We start from the raw sequence: 21,451 nt of genomic DNA, 5'->3' as shown, positions 1-21,451 counted from the left end.
CTAGGATACTTTTTATTATTTCATGACTGTTATAAGTTGCCTCAAAGCTCTGAAAAAACTTCAAATGAAGACTCATTTAAAAGTAATTATATTAATAGACGGATCTTACCAGTATAAAAGTTGTGATGTCTTTAAAATATTGAAACAGATTGAGGTTGACTGCCTCCTTCTGAAATCACCACATAGATTTGCTATACAGAATTCCACTTTGAAGGAGAGAGTGGAGGGCCCAAGGACAAGACAGAGTAAAGGATCACCTTCCTGACCATGTCACTCCAGTGTTACTTTGGAAATGGCCTTCATTATAAACTGTAATGAAAACCCATAGTCATGGGTTTTTAGGAACGCCAGGGCTGGAATCTTTCTGGAAGTTCTACTAAAGAGGATCCTCAGAGTGGATCTTGATGTTTTCTCAGCATGTCAAGTTGCAGGCAGGAATCTCATCTAAAGCTTCCTTCTTGGTAGTTTACAGAGAACAGCCTTAACCACTCCTCCAGATACGTGTGCATCCGGGGTGTGTTCATCCTTACAACAGAGTGTACCTCCCTCACCGTCACGCTGGTTGTGACTCTGCGCAAGTTCGTGAGCCTCATCTTTTCTATCTTGTACTTCCAGAACCCGTTCACTCCATGGCACTGTCTGGGCACCCTGTTTGTCTTCATTGGGACCTTAATGTACACAGAGGTGTGGAAAAACCTAGGGACCACGAAAAGTCAGCTGCAGAAGGACGACAAGAAGGATTGAGGTCTGCCTGGGACAGACAGCCTGTGTTATGTGTTAGAGGCCTCCGGCGCAGGTCTGCTTATCATTTCACTTTGGCTCATGTGAAATTACCACAGTATTGAACCCAACAGGCCCCAGAGCACCTCTGAAGGGTGAGACTCATCTGCTCTTTTCCGGCCACCCAGACAGTGTTTGTAGACTCTGCCTAGGCATCCCTGAGCTAGAGTAAACAACACAAACACGGCTACCAGGCAGACTATTGGATAGCCTCTGCATCGTGTGCCAGAGCGTCAGAACCACACTTGGTGAATTCCAGGTCCTCAGAGCTACTTGCTTTCTACCCATGCGTAGTCTTGGATAAGGCCACGCCCCTGTGGCTCCTGATGGTTCCTTTGTTGTGACAGCCATCACCCTTCTGTCCCTCTTTCCCCTCTCACCCGCCACACTTCGCACTTTACAGTAGATCTGATGTTCCAGGCACAGTCAGGCACCGGATGACCCAGTGGACATGTGAGAAATTAGAGCCCAGGAGTGATGAGGCTGAGCTCCCTCCCGTGTGTCGGGAAAGAAGCAGAGCCCTAGTGATGTGTGAGTGGAATGCTGGTGATGATGAGCAGATAGGAGGGGCCCCCTCCCACATTCCACTTTTTAAAAAATCAACGCAAGGTTCACATGATTCTTTGACCTGCTGCTTTCTGTGCTGAGAGCAGTCCTGCAGTGTTCATGGCACACTAGACAGGAAGAAAGATGGGGTGGGTCGAGAAGAGGGAGGCTTTGCCATCCATCTCCCACGTGACGCTCCTTAGCTGGTTACAGACATGGGATGGGAGTGTAGCCCAGCACAGCTCCCTCCATCGGTACCCTGAGAGACAGCTGCCCCTGTGAAGCCAGCCACACACTCATGTAGGTCTCAGATGTGTCTGTGAAAAGCTGGGAGAACTGGTAATCAGAAGACTGCTCTTCCTGGTGCTCTGAGAGTTGTCACCTGTCAGGTCACTGATGAGCAGATTGATATATAGGTGTGAGTGTGATGTATAAATCAGGTCAAACCCCGCCACCACAGAGTGAGGTCTTGTTTTCCCATTGATGTCGGACTGATCTTGATGGGTGTGGGTAGGTGATCTTGATGCATGTGAGCAGAACATGTTTACATACAGAAACATGCCTCTTTTCTGCTGATTGCTCTGAAGGTCTGGTTTTCCTGTCATGGATAATCTTGAGAGTAACCCTGTCAGATAGCACGTGTGTGTGCTTGTATGTGCCCTCAGCTGCATTGTATGTGATTGAAGAGCACGGAGGTCCATGTCGTTTTAGTTCCTCTTTTCTCCACTCAGACCCAGACCGTCATTAACCTCACCTAGCTCTCTGCTCCTCTGCAAACAGCCAAACTCACTGTTTCTCTTGCATATGGACCAAGGCCTTTCATCCTTTAGCTCTGTGCAGACTGTGCTCTTAAGCTGAGATGTGGCTTTCCATGTCTCCTAGGCTCACTCTAGTTCTTATTCCACTGTCTGAGACACTCTTTGATGGGTCTGAAGGGCAGCAGGAAAGAGAAGTGCCCTGATCCTCTGGGGTCCTGGGGAGGGCAGTTAAGACTGCCTTGCTTCTTTGTTACATTAAGTGGAGGTACTGTTTCTCCACCCGAGTCCCCAGGTTTGCAGACTGACTTGTCATTCTGGCCGTTGACAACTTCCCAGTGCTGGTAATGCTCTGTTCTCAAAGATACCGAACTACATGTGAACCCCTTCACGGGCCCAGAAGCTCCTTAGCTGCTTTTCAATATGTGGGGTCGCTTGGACCAGCATTGCTATAAATACCAAGTGTTAAATGTCCCCTTAAAAGGCTGGAATAAAAAGTACTTTTTCCTTCCTGTTTAACAGAAGAATCTGTCCATAGGGGCTCCCGAGGCTCTGTTCTGATTACTCCTAACACGATAGAACCTTCAGCTACCCAGCACTTTCCTGTCTATGCCAGTGAGAAGGACTACAGTTTGTAGTTACCTGAGACTGGTTGATACAGACAGGATTTAACTGGACCCATTAGAGTTTCAGAACGTGCATCCCTCTTAATATGAATACTTTGTGAGTTTCATTAAAGGAGATGTAGGGACAAATAAGAGGTCAGAACACTCACAAAACAAAATGTACACCTGCAGGAAGAGTACACGAAGGGCCCCAGCCTGCCTCCTCCCACCCTCTGGTTAGAGAGAAGAAAGTGTCCAGCAGACACTGCTTACAGCTTTGTAGAGTTGCCTTTCTAAAGTTTTTGTTTTCATTTTCCTTGGACACGGTCATTGCACATGGCGCTGTGGTGGGACGTTTTCACACAGTTGAGCACGTCCCCACCTTCCCTCTCCCTGCCCTGCTGTCCGCCTGCCAGTCCTCGTTGTTCCGCTGGACAGTTTTCCTCGACCTTCAGATCACATATCCATCATGATTTTATGTCTCTACACGAAGTCCAGGAACTACAGATGAGAGAATATGATGTTTGTCTTTCCTACACTAGCTTAATTTGCTTACCAGGATCATCTCCACATTCATCCATAAAATCATTCTTTGAAAAACTCGTTCCTCTTGACTGATTTTTTTTCCATGCGGATTGTAAACATTTTTAAAGGGCAAATAAGCCATTTTATCAAGGCCAGACTCACTGAATGTAGAGAAATGTCTACCAAATGTTGTTGTTCTTTCAGCTTCAGAAACAGCTTCTAGTTTGACTCGAAAGAGCTGAAGACACGTAAACCTGCTTTAGAGGAAGAGTCCAATAACACAAGCCACTAGCCAGGAAATGTAGTTCCCTGTGCCCACATCACAGCCTGACTGGGGTGTTTGGGGAGGTGGTGGGAGAGGACTGTGGGTGCTTGCGTTATGTTTAATACCTGCATATCCTTTAACCAACATTCTGTTGTAAATGCTAACTTTATCACTTTTATTAGAAATGTAATTTCAGTTTTTGAACTTTTTTCTTGCAGTACTGAGGGTCAAACCCAGGGTCCCATACATATTGTGGATTCTTTTCTTTTCTTTTCATCCGCCTAAAACAACCAATAACCCATTCGATGGATTTAGAGTTCAGTGGATGCTGGGGTTTGTTGTGTGTTTTCTTTTCCCTTCTTCCTGCCCACTTGACCAAAACACAGCATAGCTGTTCTCTGCCAGGGTGGTGGGGGCCGCCTGTAGCTCCTCTTCTGGTCTGGGAGGAGTGCATGGTAGTTCCAGGGGTTCTCAACCTGTGGTCCTTTCCTGGGCCCCTCCCCCTCCCTTCTGGGCTTGGGCTTTGGTTTTGCCCTTTGTTCTTCCTGACTGTACCTCACTCCCTTCCTGCACCTGCATTCACTGGTGCTGTTTCCTACGCAATCCCCGTCATTCTCGCTCGCTCACGCCTCTGTTCTCGGGGGCCTCTTGATACTTTATCTTAGGAGTTTTATAGGTTTTTATATCTGTCCAGCATGTTTTATTTAGTGTGCCTGTAAGCATTGCTAGTAAGGGTGCAGTGTACAGGGGAACAGTTGGCAGAGTGCTTAAAGGGAGCATGAACATGGGAGCTTTGTCTGAACTGTCTGTATAGTCTTTCCCAGCTCAGCCCAGGACACAGAATCCCTGCTACCTGTTCCTTCTTATTTGGTTCTTTTTAGCCTGGAGATGGGGAAGTATGAAGTCAGGGATAATTCTGCATCAGTGAATTAACTATGGGTGGTGGACATGTTATCAGAGAACCAGTTTGAGTGAACCTGAGCAGATAGACACATGTGCTCGGAGAAACCACGTTGTAAAGATCTGAAACTAAGATCCTTTCTGTGGCTACAAGTAGATAAAACTAGGAGGAATTCTGCTCCTGTTAGATAAACAAAGCATTTTGGTCTCAGTTGGCTTTCTGCTGAAAGCTGTTGACTGAATCTTGTCTGTGGCAGTTCACGCTAACATCGAGAAAACTGCCAATATAGATGAAATATGCTCATTATTACTATTGATTGGTATGATGTTTGGAAATAAGTATGAACAATATTTAAGTGCAATATTTAAGCCTTGGAATATATTTGCTATGACCAGAGCTAGGATGGGAGACTAATGCCTCTCAACTTTACGTTGTATTCTTTCTTTCTAGAAGTTTCCTTTCTGTAGACATTCCAGGAATGGAAGGGGCCGGGAAGCATGCATAATTCATTTCTGAACTGCCAGCTCCTGGCATAGTGTCTGACATGTGTTACATGAGAAAATGAATGCTTGCCAAGGCCTCTTCCTCCCTCTTCATAATGGTTCCTTACAGCTATTCCCAATTCTCATTAGCTGGCTGGCAAGAAAGCCAAGGACGGGGATCTATCCCAATGACTCCAAACACAAAAAGGAATGGGAGCAGTTCTTGGGGATGGCTGTAGAATGTTACCCAGCTTTTAGCTGCCTTGATGCCTGGCGGGAGGAGGGAAGAGACTTGAGTGCATATTACCATATAGAGTTGATGTTCAGGAAGAAGCTCACCAGGAGGTCGTTAGAGACTCCTAGGGGTTTTGAAGAGGGTGCCTGGTGACTGCCACACTCCCATGTCACAGTTCCTGAAGTCAGTGTTGCCAACTGCTGCCTGAAGAGCTGTGTGTATTTGTCTACATTGAGTATCACAGACATCTGCCTCGAGCTTTGCCTACGGAAATCACCACCAAGGGACAAGCGGCAAAGGAGCCAGAGACAGAAAAGGCCTGGTCTGCACTCATAAGGCCCATATTCGAGGGGAAAACTGTAATGATGCCTTTGACAGATTGAGTTATTTTACATCTTTTCTGGGGGGGAGGCAGACTCCTCAAGCAGAGTGGGAGGCAGGGGTTCTTCCCAGCAGCACAAGAAAGCCTTTGTACATGGCTCACAACCGCGATCACTCCCATGCTGTTTGCCTTCTTTCCAGAGAATAGCCTCAGCTTCCCAAAAAGGATGATTTGAAAAGTGACAAATTATGGTAGTGAGGGTTTTACTCATTCAGCCTCTGAGCGCTTCGTTGAATATTACATTTTAAGAACAAAGATCAGAGAAGGAGGGAGCCCATAGCAGCCATGTGTGCAGAACAGCCAGAAGACATTAGTGAGTATTCAGACTTTGAGCTGTGTAAATATCACACATCACTCCCAGCCTTAGGAGATATTTGAGCAGCTAAGGAGGAAAGGGAGGTTCTTTGAATAAAACGTTTTGCCAAACTGAATGTGTCTTTTTACCGTCATTTCTTATAAAGAGCCATTTTTCACCTCTGAAAAAACTCATCAGACATCTGGTTTTTATCTTGGATTTGCGATCATTGTTTCTTAATAAAAGTGATAAATCCCTGCAGGTGCGTCCAATCACCATTGCCTTCAGGGGCTTGTGTGTGGTTTCAAGAGTGCTCTTGTTTTCACCTTGTGTGTGGTGGTGGGATGTTCCATGTGGACCTTTGTCAGTAGCTGATGCCTCACAGCTGGATCAGGAAGAGGCCCCTTCCTGGGCTACTGCCTGGTTCTGCTTCACAAATTTAAAGTAGATTGGCCTACCTTTGAGGTCCTAGAAGATTGTGGCACTGTCTGCAGCAAATTTCTCCAATATATTGATTTTTATAATTCTGTGTGACAAGCCCCCTTCCTCCATAAACTCCATCACTTTTACATAAATCTTAACACAAAAGTCACACATGCTCCAAGCAGTTTGCCATTCAGTCTGTTGGTAGTCATGCTGTGCAGGAGCATGCATGTGCAAACAGAAATGCAAGATGCTGCTGGAAACGAAGAGTTAAAAGCCCTCCTCTTAACAGCTGTAATGGGATTTTGTCAGGCAGAGCTGAGGGGTTGTAAGTAGTCCCAGCCTTCAGTTTTGAACTGGAATGACCTCTGGAGTCCCTGCACGCTGAAGTCACCCAGCCGTAAGACATACTGAAACCTAGAATTTTCTGAACTGCAAGCCTGAGAAGAGACACACGTCTCAAGATGGTAAGTTATGGTTTGGTTCAACTCCTGAGTAACCTGTGTGTCTTCATGCACGGGGTGTTCTACATGTTGCCCTGTGATTCTAATACCAGCAGCAGATCTCTGCCCCAGATGCCACTCACTGATGAGAGTCACCAGCACTTCAGAAGATGTCACAAGGATCCATTTCCTCTGCCCCTTTCTTACATGGACAGTCAGGACCTATCAAAATTGAGTGCCTGTCACTGAGTTTTCTGTTCATGTCACAGTCTCTTCACCAGGAAAAACAAACACGTGCCTGTGCAGGGTCTGTCAACAGCCAAAGCTTTTAGTGATGTCCTTTATCTGCAAATTAATGTAGTCATCTCATCATTAAAATGAAGTTATTTTAGTGTATGATTGTTTCTTCATCAGCACTTCAAAGAGCTAGCATATGGCTCTGTTATTACACATGACTCTGAAGCCAATGATGATAATTACTGGAATTTATTGCAGTGAATGAGGTGGATTGCACACACACACACACACACACACACACACACCCCCGCGTGGGTTTCCCAGAATCTCCAACACTGGATTTCTATAATTATATAATGCAATCCCCGTGGGAAACCACAGTGTAAGGAAAATTAGTTTTGTTTTATAAACCAGGAGACTGAGGTACCAAAGAATTACCTAACTTACACCAGCTGCTCATGTGTTGGAGCTGCGTTTTGAGCCGTTGGAAGCCATGCTCTCTGTCCTGTGCTGCCTCTAAAGTCCCAGGAATGAGATTCCTATCTGCCTCTACTCGCTAGTGTAAATCTCCATATGCTAAAGGCCATCAGTGAACCTCAGCTCTGTGTTCTTAGCATTATTAGTTCTGCAGCAATTCATATTCTAGTCTCCCAGAGCTCATGCCCTGTCCTCCAGTACACACAAGAAAATAAAACCTCAGAAATCTTGTCACAAGACAGGACTGGTTCCTCAGGTTCACACCAGAATGCACTTATTTTTTTTCCTGGTGCTCAAGCACATAACTTTAAGCAACACTATCGGATGTGTAGCAGAAGATAATTAAATCACAGCTTTTACAGTGATTTGCTTACGTCTCTGTACTTTGCAGAATGTTTAATGTATGTGTTAACTGTTCTTTTCATTTCTCCCGGTTCTGTTCCAGAAAGCATTTTAATTAGGTTATCTCATCTACCTGGCTAAGTGCCATCCCTGAATTATACTTTGATAATGAATCTTCAGCCATTCTACAAGGATCATTACAAGAGTTTTCGGTTTCTATGATTCAGAATCTTTGGCACTGATGAAGTTTAATGCATTATCCATTATTCACTAGGTTGCCTCATACATACCTTTCATTTAAATGAGAATTAGTGGTAGAGTATTGCTCAGTCCCAGGTCTAGAAAACGTTCGCCTCTGCAGGTACATTTGCATATGCAATTCTTTCAGGAAATGAAAACTGTCACCCCTTTTATAGAAATTGCATCAGGATTATATTGAGCTGCATGGAACAGGAACCCCAGTTTAGTCTCTTAACCCAACAGTTTATTCTTTACGAGGGTAGGCGGGTTGGAACTGGTGTGAGCACCCCAGGAAGTTGTCAAAGAAAATGACAGAAATTGCTGTAAAATGACAAGGCTGCAGCAGGTGTCCTGTGAACCCCAGAGAGCAATCTAATGGCTTCTGCTTTGTCCTGCCACCCAGATCTTAGGAGCGCCTGTTTGTCTTCACTTCTTTTCTGTTTCTGGGATAAAATAGCCTGACAAAAGCAACTTGGGGGAAAGAGCTTATTGCAGCTCAAAGTTGCAGGTTATAGTTCCTATCATCAGAGAAGTCATAGTGGGAGGAGCTTGGAGAAGCTGATCACATCTGTAATCAAAAACAGAGCAAGGAATGCGTGTTGCTTTCTCCACTTGAGCAGTCCTGGACCCAGCCAGGGAATGGTGCCACCCATAGTGGGCAGATATACTCACCTCAGTACAACCAAGATAATCCCTCACAGGCTTATCCAGAGGCGATTCTAGGTTCTAGAAACTGACAATAATTGCCATCACATTATCAGAGGAATTCATCCAAGAATTCTGCTGAGAAAGATGGAAAATGCGGATTCCAAGAATCTCAAACTCTCTGATACAGGGAGAGATTAGAAAGAAATAAGGCTGAACATCCCACTCATGATTTTGCACCCTTTATCCCCGTAGAGAATGCCTGAATGATAATGCTTAACTTTTGGATAAAACAATTAGTTAACAGCCTGCTTCTGCCTACTATGCTGTTAGGGCTTGGCTATGTCCCCCAAAGTTTTACATGCTGGAATTTGCTCCCTAGTGTGGCAACATTGAGGTGGTAGGCCATGGTTTGGATTTGAAGTGTCCCCTCCAAAAGCTTATGTTGAAGGCTTTGTCCCCATTATAATGTGCAGAAGTAGGACTTTGGGGGACTAATTAGAAAATAAGGCCTCTGATCTAATCAATGGACCTAACACAATGATAGATTCATAATCTGATGGTATTATTAGGAAGTAGTAGCCACTAGAAAGTGCGACCTAGTTTGGAAAAAGTCAATCATTGAGGGCATGCCTTCAACGTCTTCCCAACTGCTTCCTAGCCATTGGAGTCAGTGGCTCTGCTCCCCATCCTTCCCCTACCTTGGAGTTTGCCTCTTCTCGGGCGCAGTGGTGGGAGCCAGCAACCTGGTGCTGAGACCTCTGAAACCAGGAACCAAGTGAGTGTTGCTTCCCCTAAGCGTTTATTCCCAGGTGTTTCATTGCAGTGACAGATCACTAATGTGCTGGACGGTAAAAAGTGGGACCTGGTGACAAAGGTTAACTTATTGTGAGGGTCACCCTCAGAAGGGAGTTAGCTCAAGTCTGGGTCCCGAACCACTCAGGCTTTGCATCCTGCCATGTGATTCCTTTGACATTTCCCCACTACACCGTGACAGAAACAGGGCCCTGCCAGGACATTTGTGTTATACTTGAACCTTCAGAACTATGAGCCACATAAACTTGCCCCCCAATCACTGATACCTGCCTGTCTCTCAGGCAAAGGGACATACCGTCATTCTCCCAAGGATCCAAAGTCCCCAACTCACCATATTCATGTCTAGTTGATTATCTTCTAAGCTAAAGCCAGAAAAGTTAGAAGTTAACCAAACTTCTTATATGAGATGGGGGAGGGGGTAGAGATTGTGAAAATAAAATCAAATTGTGAGGAATTAAATATGTAGTTCTGAGTCTTCGTTTTAAGGGACTCTTCATGAGGCCATCACTAGTGATGATGCTTTTACTCCACTCACTGTTTTTATTGCCAGCCAACTCCTCAGGTGTCATGAGTCTTGATCTTGTGGAATGACCCAACCCTTCACTCTTGAAGAGTCTGCCCCTGCTCCTATTTATAACAGAGGAGGAGTCTTGCTTTTAGTTCTGGATGTGGAAGTACTATCAAGTTCCCTGAGGAATGTCTCCAGTGTCAAATATTCCTGTCTTCATGATGCAGAAGGAAGCCTGCCTTCCCTAGACTGCTGCCTCCATTTCCCCAGCAACTCCCATAACCCTCCGCTTTGTTGTCTCAGTGGTGAAAACAAGCCAATGCATCTGCTGAGAGGCTCAATTCCCTCCTCAAATGAACCTTGGTGCATTCTTTGGCTCACCCCATGACTTGTTTCTCTGGAATGGCAACTTTAAGCTGAGCAGCCTTTCAAGTTGTAGACACAAGAAACAAAGTGTTCCATATGCGTTATTGGGGGAACAGTGAGGTTCTTTGGCTTCTGCCTTGTTTCCCATCTGTGGGTGAAAAGGTCCAGTCTATAGGCTGCAGTTCAGACATACACCGTTGTAGCTAGAGTTTTCCTGCCTGGCCCACAGTCAGGACAAATCTCTGACACCTGCCAGTCCCATAGCCATTCAGACCCAACCAAATAAACACAGAGACTTATATTGGTTACAAACTGTATGGCCGTGGCAGGCTTCTTGCTAACTGTTCTTACAGCTTAAATTAATCCATTTCTATTAATTTATACCTTGCCACGTGGCTTGTGGCTTGTGGCTTACCAGTACTTTACATCTTCCTTGTCCTGATGGCAGCTGGCAGTGTCTCTCTCACCCAGCTTCCTGTTCTCTCAATTCTCCTCTCTGTTAGTCCCGCCTATACTTCCTGCCTGGCCACTGACCAATCAGTGATTTATTCATTGACCAATCAGCAACACATTTGACATACAGACCATCCCACAGCACACCATAGCTCATAGGACGTAGGTTTTCATTGATTTTACACTGCTTACATTGAGAAGGATTCGGGCAAGCAGGACGTATCAACTTACCTGGATCCTTTTTCTTTGGCTGACAGATGGTCAGTTTCAGATGTCTGTTACTGGCTTAATATGGCTTGAATGGCATAAGGAGCTTTGGCTACCTCCATCTGCCGGTGATGTCTTCCTTAGACATTAACACATGCAAATGCCACTCACGTACATTTGTGGTGGTTTGGCTGCAAATTCCAAAAGCTAATTTTTTTTTCTTTCTCTTTTGAAGGCTCCCCAGACTCCCCTCCCCTCCTCCTTGGTAAATGTGTTAAATCTTGGAAACGATGTTATCAAAAGGAGAAAAACAGGTGGGGAAGAAAGAGATGAAAACTCCCTGACAGCTCACTGCTGTTTTGCAGCTGTGCGAGCCGTTGTTGGAATTGTTACCTCCCTTACCAAGATAATTAATTCTCTTTTTTAAAAAATAGAAGGCACGGCTCCTTCCTTCAATCAGTGTCAACAGCCAATTACACTCTTTCATCACCCGAAGTGTGATAAGACAAATGTTATCAAGGAAGAAAACAGTTGGACTGACAAGATTAGCAATTCACTTCTTCTTAATCTTGTAATCACATGGTATGCAGCAGTTTACAATATTATACACCCAAATTTGCTAGTAAATCATTCCATAAAGGCCCTGTGTAAACCCCCACTGCATCATCTGCATTTGGTGCAGAAGAGCTCATCTTCCTGTAGGAGACATGAGATGAATTAAGACCACCTCCTCCTTGGAGTTTTCCCTTATCCATTACCCTCTGCAGAAGGTTGTCAATTATGTAAAGAGAGTCATACCCAGTAGAGTGTATAACTGTGAATGGCTTTTAGGGGTAACAGAAAAACCAAAGGCAGCTGAAGGTGACAGAAGGTTCATCACCATCAACAAGATTAACACTTTGCTGTCATCTGCTGGAAAACCAAAGGCTTCTAGTCTTTACGAGGGTCAGATATTTGTTGTGTCATTTGGAACATGTCCCTAAAGTCTTTGGGAAGCCCAACTCTGTTGTTGGTACTCAAGAATCACACTCTTCACCCAAGGTGTGAGTGTGATGGGTATGAGTGTTGAAGTATGACAGAGGTGACACTTGTAATTGACAGGGACTAACTGATTGACAAAACCAGCCCCCATTCTGCCAGGGTGGTGATATTGTCACATTCCTTCTTTACCCCGGCTCCTTCCACTCTTTTGGACAGAGGTAGGGCGTTGGATAATGTGATGCTCAGAAGATGAATGAAGGGTTCTGTCCATTCTTGGTCATTGGGTGACCCTGTAGCTCCAGTGGCTCCCCCTCAACACATGGCCTTGGCTTTCTCTCAAGGTGTTGTTAGAATTTCCCAGCATATAAACTCTTTGACTTTAGGAGCACAAAGGGCTTGAAGTGGGGGCATTTAAAGCCAAGCAAAGTGCTTCAATGAAGAACAGGAGGGAAGGCAAAGGCAGATTCATGCTCAGTGGACCATTATAAGGTAGATGTTGTCCCCCTGCCAGGGGTGGAGGAGGGAACGGGGGCTTGGTTCAGAGTTTTCCAATGACCCACCTAACATTAGAGTCCCACTTACCAAGAGGCATCATCATTGCCACCTCCATGGAGGAGATGGTACAGCTGTACCCTCTGTGGTGTATGTGCACATCAGGTACCCTGGCCTTCTGTGCTGCATCCATTCCCATTCCTTGACTTGAAACCTAAAGGGGAATTTCTGCTCCCTGGGTGGCCACAGAACCTCCAGCCAGTCTTAGAAGATCTCTGAAAACAGAACAATCATGCTATTCTTTCAAACCTTGCTGTTGAGGAACCCAGAAAGCATTCCTAGGTTGCCAAAGCATTATCATTTCTCCCAGGGTATCTCTAGGAAGCTACTTGGGGAAGCTGTCCTAAGGAAAAAATGGACATTGCCTCAAGGCATGAGGGCTTGTGACCCTATGGATGCACATCTCAGGATAGTCTGATGATTGGGTTCCACAGTGACCACAACTGAAGTCACCCACACAGCAGGATCACAATATTTTCTAATTAAAATATCCCCAAGTCCCAAATTGTAGTCCTAATGTAGCCAAGTTGATAATTTATGGAAGACAGCAATGCTGAGCACGGTGCTTGACAATCCCCCACCAAGAGCGAATGAAAATGTGTCTATTGCCAAGTAAATAGAACTCCACATACCCTGTAAATACTGCATGCTGAGGCCACAAATACGCATCACTGTGACAGGTCACAAGCATTGAATGTGCTGGTAGAAAATATATTACATGCCTCTGTCACTTCTGATGCCCAGAATGCCCTCAAGGGATGAGGCCAACCTTCTGTTTTGCAAACCAGGAAGATATGATGATAAATAAAAATTCAGAATACACGGTGAAGTGACCCATTACTGACACTGGGCTGTGAAGGATTAAGAATTTGTGGTGGTTTGAAAGAAAATGGCCCCCAAAGGGAGTGGCACTAATAGGAGGTGTAGCCTTGTTGGAGGAAGTGTGTCATTGTGGGGGCGGGCTTTGAGGTCTCCTTTACTCAAACTTCCCTCAGTGTGACTGTCAGTTGACTTCCTGTTGCCTGAAAGATGTAGGACTCTCAGCTCCAGCAACATGTCTGCCTGTATACCACCATGTTCTCCATCATGATGATAATGGACTGAACCTCTGAAACTGAAATTGAGCCACCACAATTAAATGTTTTCTTCATAAGAGTTACCATGGCCATGATGTCTCTTCACAGCAATAAAAACCCAAACTGAGACAGAATTGTTCCTATTTATGTCAGGCATGGTGGCACATGTCTTTAATCCCAGCATTCAGGAGGCAGAGGCAGGTGGATCCCTTAGTTGGAGGCCAACCTGGTCTACAAGAGTTCCAGGACAGCCAGGGCTGTTACACAGAACAGCACTATCTCAAAAAACAAACAAATCACACAAACAAACAAACAAGAATTGTTCCTATTTTTAAAGCCCTGAGTGGCAGCATGCACCTACAACCCCAGGTGGGGTTGTAGAGCTAGGTGGGGGTGGGGGTGGGGGTGGGTGGCTAACAGGCCAGCCAGGGTAGACAAATGGCAAGATCCAGGTTCAGTGGAGGATGAGGAGAATACCTGACGTCAACTCTGCCCTCCACAGGTACACACACATACACGAGGGGTGGGAGTGGGGGTGGGGAAAGAGACACAGAATTGCTATTTTTAAGTATGCTTATCCTAGTTAATTGATTGGTGTCTAGAGATTCCTAAGCCAAAAATAATAACAAGATGAAAACATCTGGTACTGATCCCAGAGCATGTGAAGTCTACTGTGGCAATTCTATTTATTAGTAGTCCCACTACCCTGAGATGGCTAGTAAGAAATATTGAAATATTGCTATATTTCTTTCTAGCTTCTTCTTCTCCTCCTCCTCCTCCTCCTCCTTCTTCTTCTGTTTTTTTTTTTTTTTTTTTGTAGCTGAAGTTTTTTCCAGTCCTGCCCAGCCCCATGGACCCTGCAGCCACTTAATAAAATAATCACTCGGAAGCTTATATTAATTAAAACTGATTGTCCATTGGGTCAGACCTACCACTAACTAGCTCTTACATTTAAACTCAGCCCATTTCTTTTGATCTATATGTTGCCATGTGTTCTGTGGCTTTTCCTGTGTGCCATTACATGCTGCGCCCTGGACAGCGGGCTGGCATCTTCTGACTCAGCCTTCCCAGAATTCTCCTTGTCTGCTTATCCCGCCTATTCTTCCTGCCTGGCTACTGGCCAATCAGCATTTTATTTATCAGCCAATCAGAGCAACACATATTCACAGCATACAGAACATCCCACAGCATGTGTTTGTTGTTGTTTTTGAGAGTTACTCTTTGTAACACCCCTGGCTGTCCTCGAACTCACTCTGTAGACCAGGCTGGCCTTGAACTCACAGAGATCTGCCTACCTCTGCCTCCCAAGTGTTGGGATTAAAGGCACATGCCACCACCACCCAAGTTTTTTTCTAGCCTTTTTCCCCACCTATATACCACATGCCAATATTAGAACATGATGATTAAATGTATAGTTCTCAGCTGTTTCATTTGCTTACTATTGCTTTGTATATACTTCTTATATTCTTCAGAATCAGGGGTTTTAATGTACGTGACAGTATAGTATGTGGGTGTTTTATGGTTACTTAAGTAAATCCATTCACATAACATCTCCAAACTTTATTATAAGAATCCCATGAAAATCTTCATTATAAATCCATCTGCATTGATCATATTTCTTTCTTAGAAAATATTCCTTGAAGTGGATGACCTGGTCCACAGAGTATGAAGATTTTCAGATTTCTAACGACACAGGGCCAACATTTTCTTGGTCTATACACCTCATAATTAATTAGTCAACTATTTACTGTGCAAGCTCCTATATATGAAGTACTGGGCACGAGGAAGGAATACATTGGCCACTAAAATCAGCAGGCTCCCTTGATCTCACAGAATTTATTACTGAGACTCTCAATCTGAGAACAAGGATTTTTGTAAATTCAGAGTTCAATTTCATGCAGAATTGAGACTTTCATAAGGAGAAAGGAAAAAAAAAAGGCAGTCCCTGCCTCTCATCATGCCATTTATGCATGATTCCCACAAACAAATGGTACTACAGCGCGCTAAGCAATGTAGCAGCTGTCAGAGTGCCCATAAACTGTGTGTGATCTTCAGTTAGTTAAGGTCATTGTGGAATATAGAAGCCAAATTGACTCCAAATGGTTCTTAAAGGGAGAAATGGAAAACAATTATTCCATTTCCCAATTTAAAAATGAAAAGGAATAATTCACATGCCAAAGGGCTGATGCCCCCGCCCCCCGGCAATTTATCTAAGAAAAGAACATTAGGAATGGGGCAATTGGGAGGAAGAGAGAGCCTCCTGGGGACTCCTGTAAACTGTGGTGGACTGAGCTGACATGGATGGGGTTCCCTCCTGTCCCAAGTCTGGAGAGAAGTGTAACAAGGGAGAGAGGAGGAAGACAGGGCAGAGTGAGGACAACATAGCCACGTACTATACCCACGTACTACAGCCACGTACTACAGCCACGTACTACAGCCACGTACTACAGCCACGTACTACACCCACGTACTACACCCACGTACTACACCCCCGTACTACACCCACGTACTACACCCACGTACTACACCCCCGTACTACACCCCCGTACTACACCCCCGTACTACACCCACGTACTACACCCCCGTACTACAGCCCCGTACTATACCCCCGTACTATACCCACGTACTATACCCACGTACTACACCCACGTACTACACCCACGTACTACACCCCCGTACTACACCCCCGTACTACACCCCCGTACTACACCCCCGTACTACACCCACGTACTACACCCACGTACTACACCCCCGTACTACACCCCCGTACTACACCCACGTACTACAGCCACGTACGACACCCCCGTACTACACCCCCGTACTACACCCCCGTACTACACCCATGTACTACACCCACGTACTACACCCACGTACTACACCGACGTACTACACCCACGTACTACACCCACGTACTACACCCACGTACTACACCCACGTACTACACCCACGTACTACACCCCCGTACTACACCCCCGTACTACACCCCCGTACTACACCCACGTACTACAGCCACGTACGACACCCCCGTACTACACCCCCGTACTACACCCACGTACTACACCCACGTACTACAGCCCCGTACTACACCCACGTACTACACCCACGTACTACACCCACGTACTACACCCACGTACTACACCCCCGTACTACACCCCCGTACTACACCCACGTACTACACCCCCGTACTACACCCCCGTACTACACCCACGTACTACACCCACGTACTACACCCCCGTACTACACCCCCGTACTACAGCCCCGTACTACAGCCCCGTACTACACCCCCGTACTACACCCCCGTACTACACCCCCGTACTACACCCACGTACTACACCCACGTACTACACCCACGTACTACACCCCCGTACTACACCCCCGTACTACACCCACGTACTACACCCACGTACTACACCCACGTACTACACCCCCGTACTACACCCCCGTACTACACCCCCGTACTATACCCACGTACTATACCCACGTACTATACCCACGTACTATAGCCCTGTACTATACCCACGTACTATACCCACGTACTATACCCACGTACTATACCCACGTACTATACCCACGTACTATACCCACGTACTATAGCCCCGTACTATACCCACGTACTATACCCCTGTACTATACCTATGTACTATACCCACGTACTATACCCACGTACTATACCCCCGTACTATACCCACGTACTACACCCACGTACTACACCCACGTACTACACCCACGTACTACACCCACGTACTACACCCACGTACTACACCCACGTACTACACCCCCGTACTACAGCCCCGTACTATACCCCCGTACTATACCCATGTACTATACCCATGTACTATACCCACGTACTATACCCACGTACTACACCCCCGTACTACACCCACGTACTACACCCACGTACTACACCCCCGTACTACACCCCCGTACTACACCCCCGTACTACAGCCCCGTACTACAGCCCCGTACTACACCCCCGTACTACACCCCCGTACTACACCCATGTACTACACCCACGTACTACACCCACGTACTATACCCACGTACTATACCCACGTACTATACCCCCGTACTATACCCCCGTACTATACCCCCGTACTATACCCATGTACTATACCCACGTACTATACCCACGTACTATACCCACGTACTATACCCACGTACTATACCCACGTACTATACCCATGTACTATACCCCCGTACTACACCCACGTACTACACCCCCGTACTACACCCCCGTACTACAGCCCCGTACTACACCCCCGTACTACACCCCCGTACTACACCCCCGTACTACACCCATGTACTACACCCACGTACTACACCCACGTACTATACCCACGTACTATACCCACGTACTATACCCACGTACTATACCCCCGTACTATACCCCCGTACTATACCCATGTACTATACCCACGTACTATACCCACGTACTATACCCACGTACTATACCCACGTACTATACCCACGTACTATACCCACGTACTATACCCATGTACTATACCCCCGTACTATACCCATGTACTATACCCACGTACTACACCCACGTACTACACCCACGTACTATACCCACGTACTATACCCACGTACTACACCCTTCAAACCCTAACACCCAGCATCTATCCAGAACTCTAACGGCCATCAAAGAAATAATTTATTTTTTAGAACAAAGGTATAAAAAAGACATGAATAATATTTCACAAGACATATTTCACAGAATAAAAAAACATTCAGTGGTCAAAAAACATGAAAGGACACTCAGTCTCAGTACCAGGGGGATGTGTCCAGAATTCAAAGTGGCATACTGCATTATGTATATCATATTGGCTGAAATTGAAAAGCCAGAACATACTAAGTATAGACAAGCATTGCATCTTCAAAAGCTGTTTGCAATTCAATAATGCTGAGTTGGAAAATAATCTGACAGTTTCTTTCAGATAGAAAACTTTTCTGACCATAAATATCACTCCTGACCATAATGATGGAGAAATCGGACACGTGTAAGACTGTTCATTATTGAGCCGCTTATTTTGATTATATTTATTTATTTAAATTGGGTGTGTGCCCGTGTGCATGTATGTGCGAGTGCTCTCGCGCACACACACATGAATATAGGTGCCTGTGGAGGCCAGAACAGGGCGTTGTCCCCTTGAGCTGGAATTACAGGTGGTTGTGAACCACCTCACATAGGTGCTAGGAACAGAACTCCAGTCCTCTGCAAGAAAAGTTAGTGCTCCTAACTGCTGAGCCATCTCCCCAGCCCCAAGCTGCTCATTTTAAAAAAACCAAAGCTGGAGAGGCTACAATTGCATTAACAAGAGCATTAGGGGGGAAAAAAACAGAAAAGTAATGAGCTAACTATAATTTCATCTACCAATGAAGATGAACACCAAAATGCAGTCTCAGAAGAATGATAGCATTTTCCTAAAGCTTGAAATTTGGCAATATCAAGCAATGCCTCTCTAATGGCTCTGTGGAAACTCCAAGTTGTCTTCCTGGGCTTACATGTTAACGAGGGGAAACACAGGTTACAAGACCAATAAGGAAAAGAAGTGGGAGGTGATGTATAAAGTGGGATAGTGGCGGGTCTCGAGACAGGTTATAAATAAATTGATCGGAGATCTGAGACGGTGAGGTGTGAGCAAAGCCTGAAAAGGGAGCAAGACCCATGGTTGTCTGGGTGAGGAGTGTCTTTAGTGTTACACGTGTGTAGACTTGATTCCATGCTCGATGTATCAGCACTGTACAATGAGGTAAGCCGCCTCATTCACCTGACGTTAGCTCCCTCTTCCTGTTGTTTCCTGCTTCATTTCTAAAGCACGTTTTGTATTGACAGTCTTTAAAGACTTTCCCTAGACAAAGCAAGTATAATTATTGAGTATTTGTTGCTTTTCTTTCTTCTTATCTTTTTTTTTTTTAGAAAACCAAGGGTGGTAGTACACATCTGTGATCCCAGCACTTGAATTTATTTTATTTTATTTTATTTTATGTTATTTTATTTTATTTTATTTTATTTTATTTTATTTTATTTTATTTTATTTTATGTGTTTGACTGTTTTGCCTGAATGTATGTATATGCACCACATGCGTGCCTGGTTCCCTGTAGGGGTCAGAAAAGGGATTCCCTGGAACTGGAGTTAAGGATAGTTAGGAGCTACCAGGTGGGTGCTGGGAGCTGGACCCGAATACTCAGCAAGAAGAACAAATGCTCTTGTCTCTCAGCCCCCGCCCCCCTTTAAAGACAGGTTCTCATGGATCCCATTGGCCTCCAACTTACTGTACAGCAGAGAATGACCTTGAACTTGTCCACCTGGCTCCATTCCCCCAGTGCTGGGATTACAGGTGTAATCCACCACCCCTGGTTTATGTGATGCTGGGGTTCGAATCCTGAGCTGTGTGCATGCCAGTCAAGCATTCTATCCAGCTACACCCCCAACCCATAGTTACTCTCTCGGTAACTTAGTGGCCAGAGTAAAGTCTGTATTTTGTAAACCTCACAGTTAGATCAGGGGTTTTGCTATGATTTATAACTACTGCAATTTCAGAGAAAATAGATTAGATAGCTGTACCTAAGTTCAATGACCCAGTAAATATAAAATTTAAATATCCTACTGTGGCAATTGAGAATATTTTTGGCTTGACAATCAGTAGGAAGTACTGTGTCTTCTGGGAGTTGAGGCATTAGAAACATGCATTAGGATAATAGAGTTTTCAAGAGAAACTTATAAACTAGGGTGAAAATTAGATTTGGGGCTTTAGTGGCTGGGATTCTAATTTAACATGCTGTGGAATTCACCTCATCAAATGGCTGAACTAATCTCTCATGCCAACAACTGCCCGGGTTAATAAAAAAACCTGAAGCAGTTTGCATGTTAATAAATAAGAGAAAATATAAAAACTGCAGATCTCTCTCCTTCCTGAGCACAGGCTGCATATGACCCTAATGGAGCCACTTGGATGTGATGGAGGCATTCTAATTAGTGGACCACACCGCGATCATGTTTCATAGTTCCTGTTTAACAGGACTGACGCCTGTGCTCTTAAAGCGGTATTCCCAGAGATTCCATCTGATGCTGAGCTGATTACGGTATGGAGTAGATGTTCTTCTGCTGTCAATTTCATCATCTTCCTATACGGCTCCCTGTGCTAGCAATATGGCTGAGGACTGGTCTATTTTCATTAGTCACAAACTTCAAGGAAGAGTTTTCACCCATGAGCACTTTTCAAAAAAGGCATCAAAAATGTAACCGGCTGTGTGCGTTTATAAATACACAGTGTCCCATCCATCCCATCCCGAGAAGACTTTGTTAAGGGGTGAGGTGTCGAAGGGGTCTGGCATGGTTTAGGGGAAGAGGGTAATTCCCTGGGAGCCTTCTCCCCTTCGTTCCTGCCGTGGACTCTGCATGGGCCCTGCACTGTGAGGCTTCTGAGATCTTCTCTGAGTCATTGCTCTTCCCTGTCTCAGCTAAGGCCTGGTTTCAAGCCTCGCCATTTCCTTCTGGGTTTTGGTGTTTTCCTAGGGAGATAATATTAAGGACAGGGAAGCAGATAACAAATGCTTGTTAGGTACAGATCTGTGTGGCCTTGGGGTCTTCCTTGATTTATTTCAGTCCTTTTTCATGTATATTCATTCATTCATAAACTTAAACTCTTTAATTTTAAGGGCTATTTTTTTCCTTTAAGATTTATGATTACATGGCTTAATGCAATTCTTTAAAAATACTAATTTTGAACTTGGGAAGTTAATGTTTTCACCTGATCTATCATTTGGAAATTTTCTACTCTGTGATACTATTTTTTTTTCCATTGAGGATTTTTACCTTACTCTTTATTTCTTGGCTTGAAATTCTTGTTTTTCAACCCTCAACTATCTTATTTATTCAAACTTTCATTCTTGTGAAAAATTTTTACTTT

At 45.0% G+C, this 21,451-nt stretch overlaps 2 protein-coding genes across 3 annotated transcripts in view; both read left to right on the top strand.

Annotated features, from left to right (window-relative positions):
• Slc35b4 (solute carrier family 35 member B4) overlaps positions 1 to 5,907 on the top strand; it is a 28,288-nt gene extending 22,381 nt beyond the window's left edge. For both annotated transcript variants that reach the window (XM_052720018.1, XM_052720019.1), the window contains exon 10: positions 498 to 5,907. In XM_052720018.1, coding sequence (XP_052575978.1) covers positions 498 to 744 — 247 coding nt within the window. In that variant the 3' untranslated portion in view covers positions 745 to 5,907. The remainder of the gene's footprint in view (positions 1 to 497) is intronic.
• An 11,265-nt stretch (positions 5,908 to 17,172) lies between these two features.
• On the top strand, positions 17,173 to 21,241 carry LOC128099520 (uncharacterized). The gene is made up of 2 exons (XM_052721489.1): positions 17,173 to 17,850; positions 21,221 to 21,241. The coding sequence occupies exons 1-2, from the start codon at positions 17,173 to 17,175 to the stop codon at positions 21,239 to 21,241; spliced, it is 699 nt and encodes a 232-aa protein (XP_052577449.1).
• The last annotated feature ends 210 nt before the right edge of the window (positions 21,242 to 21,451 follow it).

Source organism: Peromyscus californicus, unplaced genomic scaffold, assembly GCF_007827085.1.
Source record: "Peromyscus californicus insignis strain IS unplaced genomic scaffold, ASM782708v3 Scaffold_6__1_contigs__length_162567912, whole genome shotgun sequence".
Taxonomy (NCBI): domain Eukaryota; kingdom Metazoa; phylum Chordata; class Mammalia; order Rodentia; family Cricetidae; genus Peromyscus; species Peromyscus californicus.
This window is presented reverse-complemented; position numbering and strand designations above follow the sequence as displayed.

What these genes read in the sequence shown, in the direction of transcription:
- LOC128099520 (XM_052721489.1), top strand. Translation starts at nt 17,173, where the DNA reads ATGTACTATACCCACGTACTATACCCACGTACTATACCCCCGTACTAT. An exon ending in CACCCATGTACTACACCCAC is followed by an intron (nt 17,851 to 21,220) that starts GTACTACACCCA and finishes TTTTCCTTTAAG; the next exon opens with ATTTATGATTACATGGCTTA.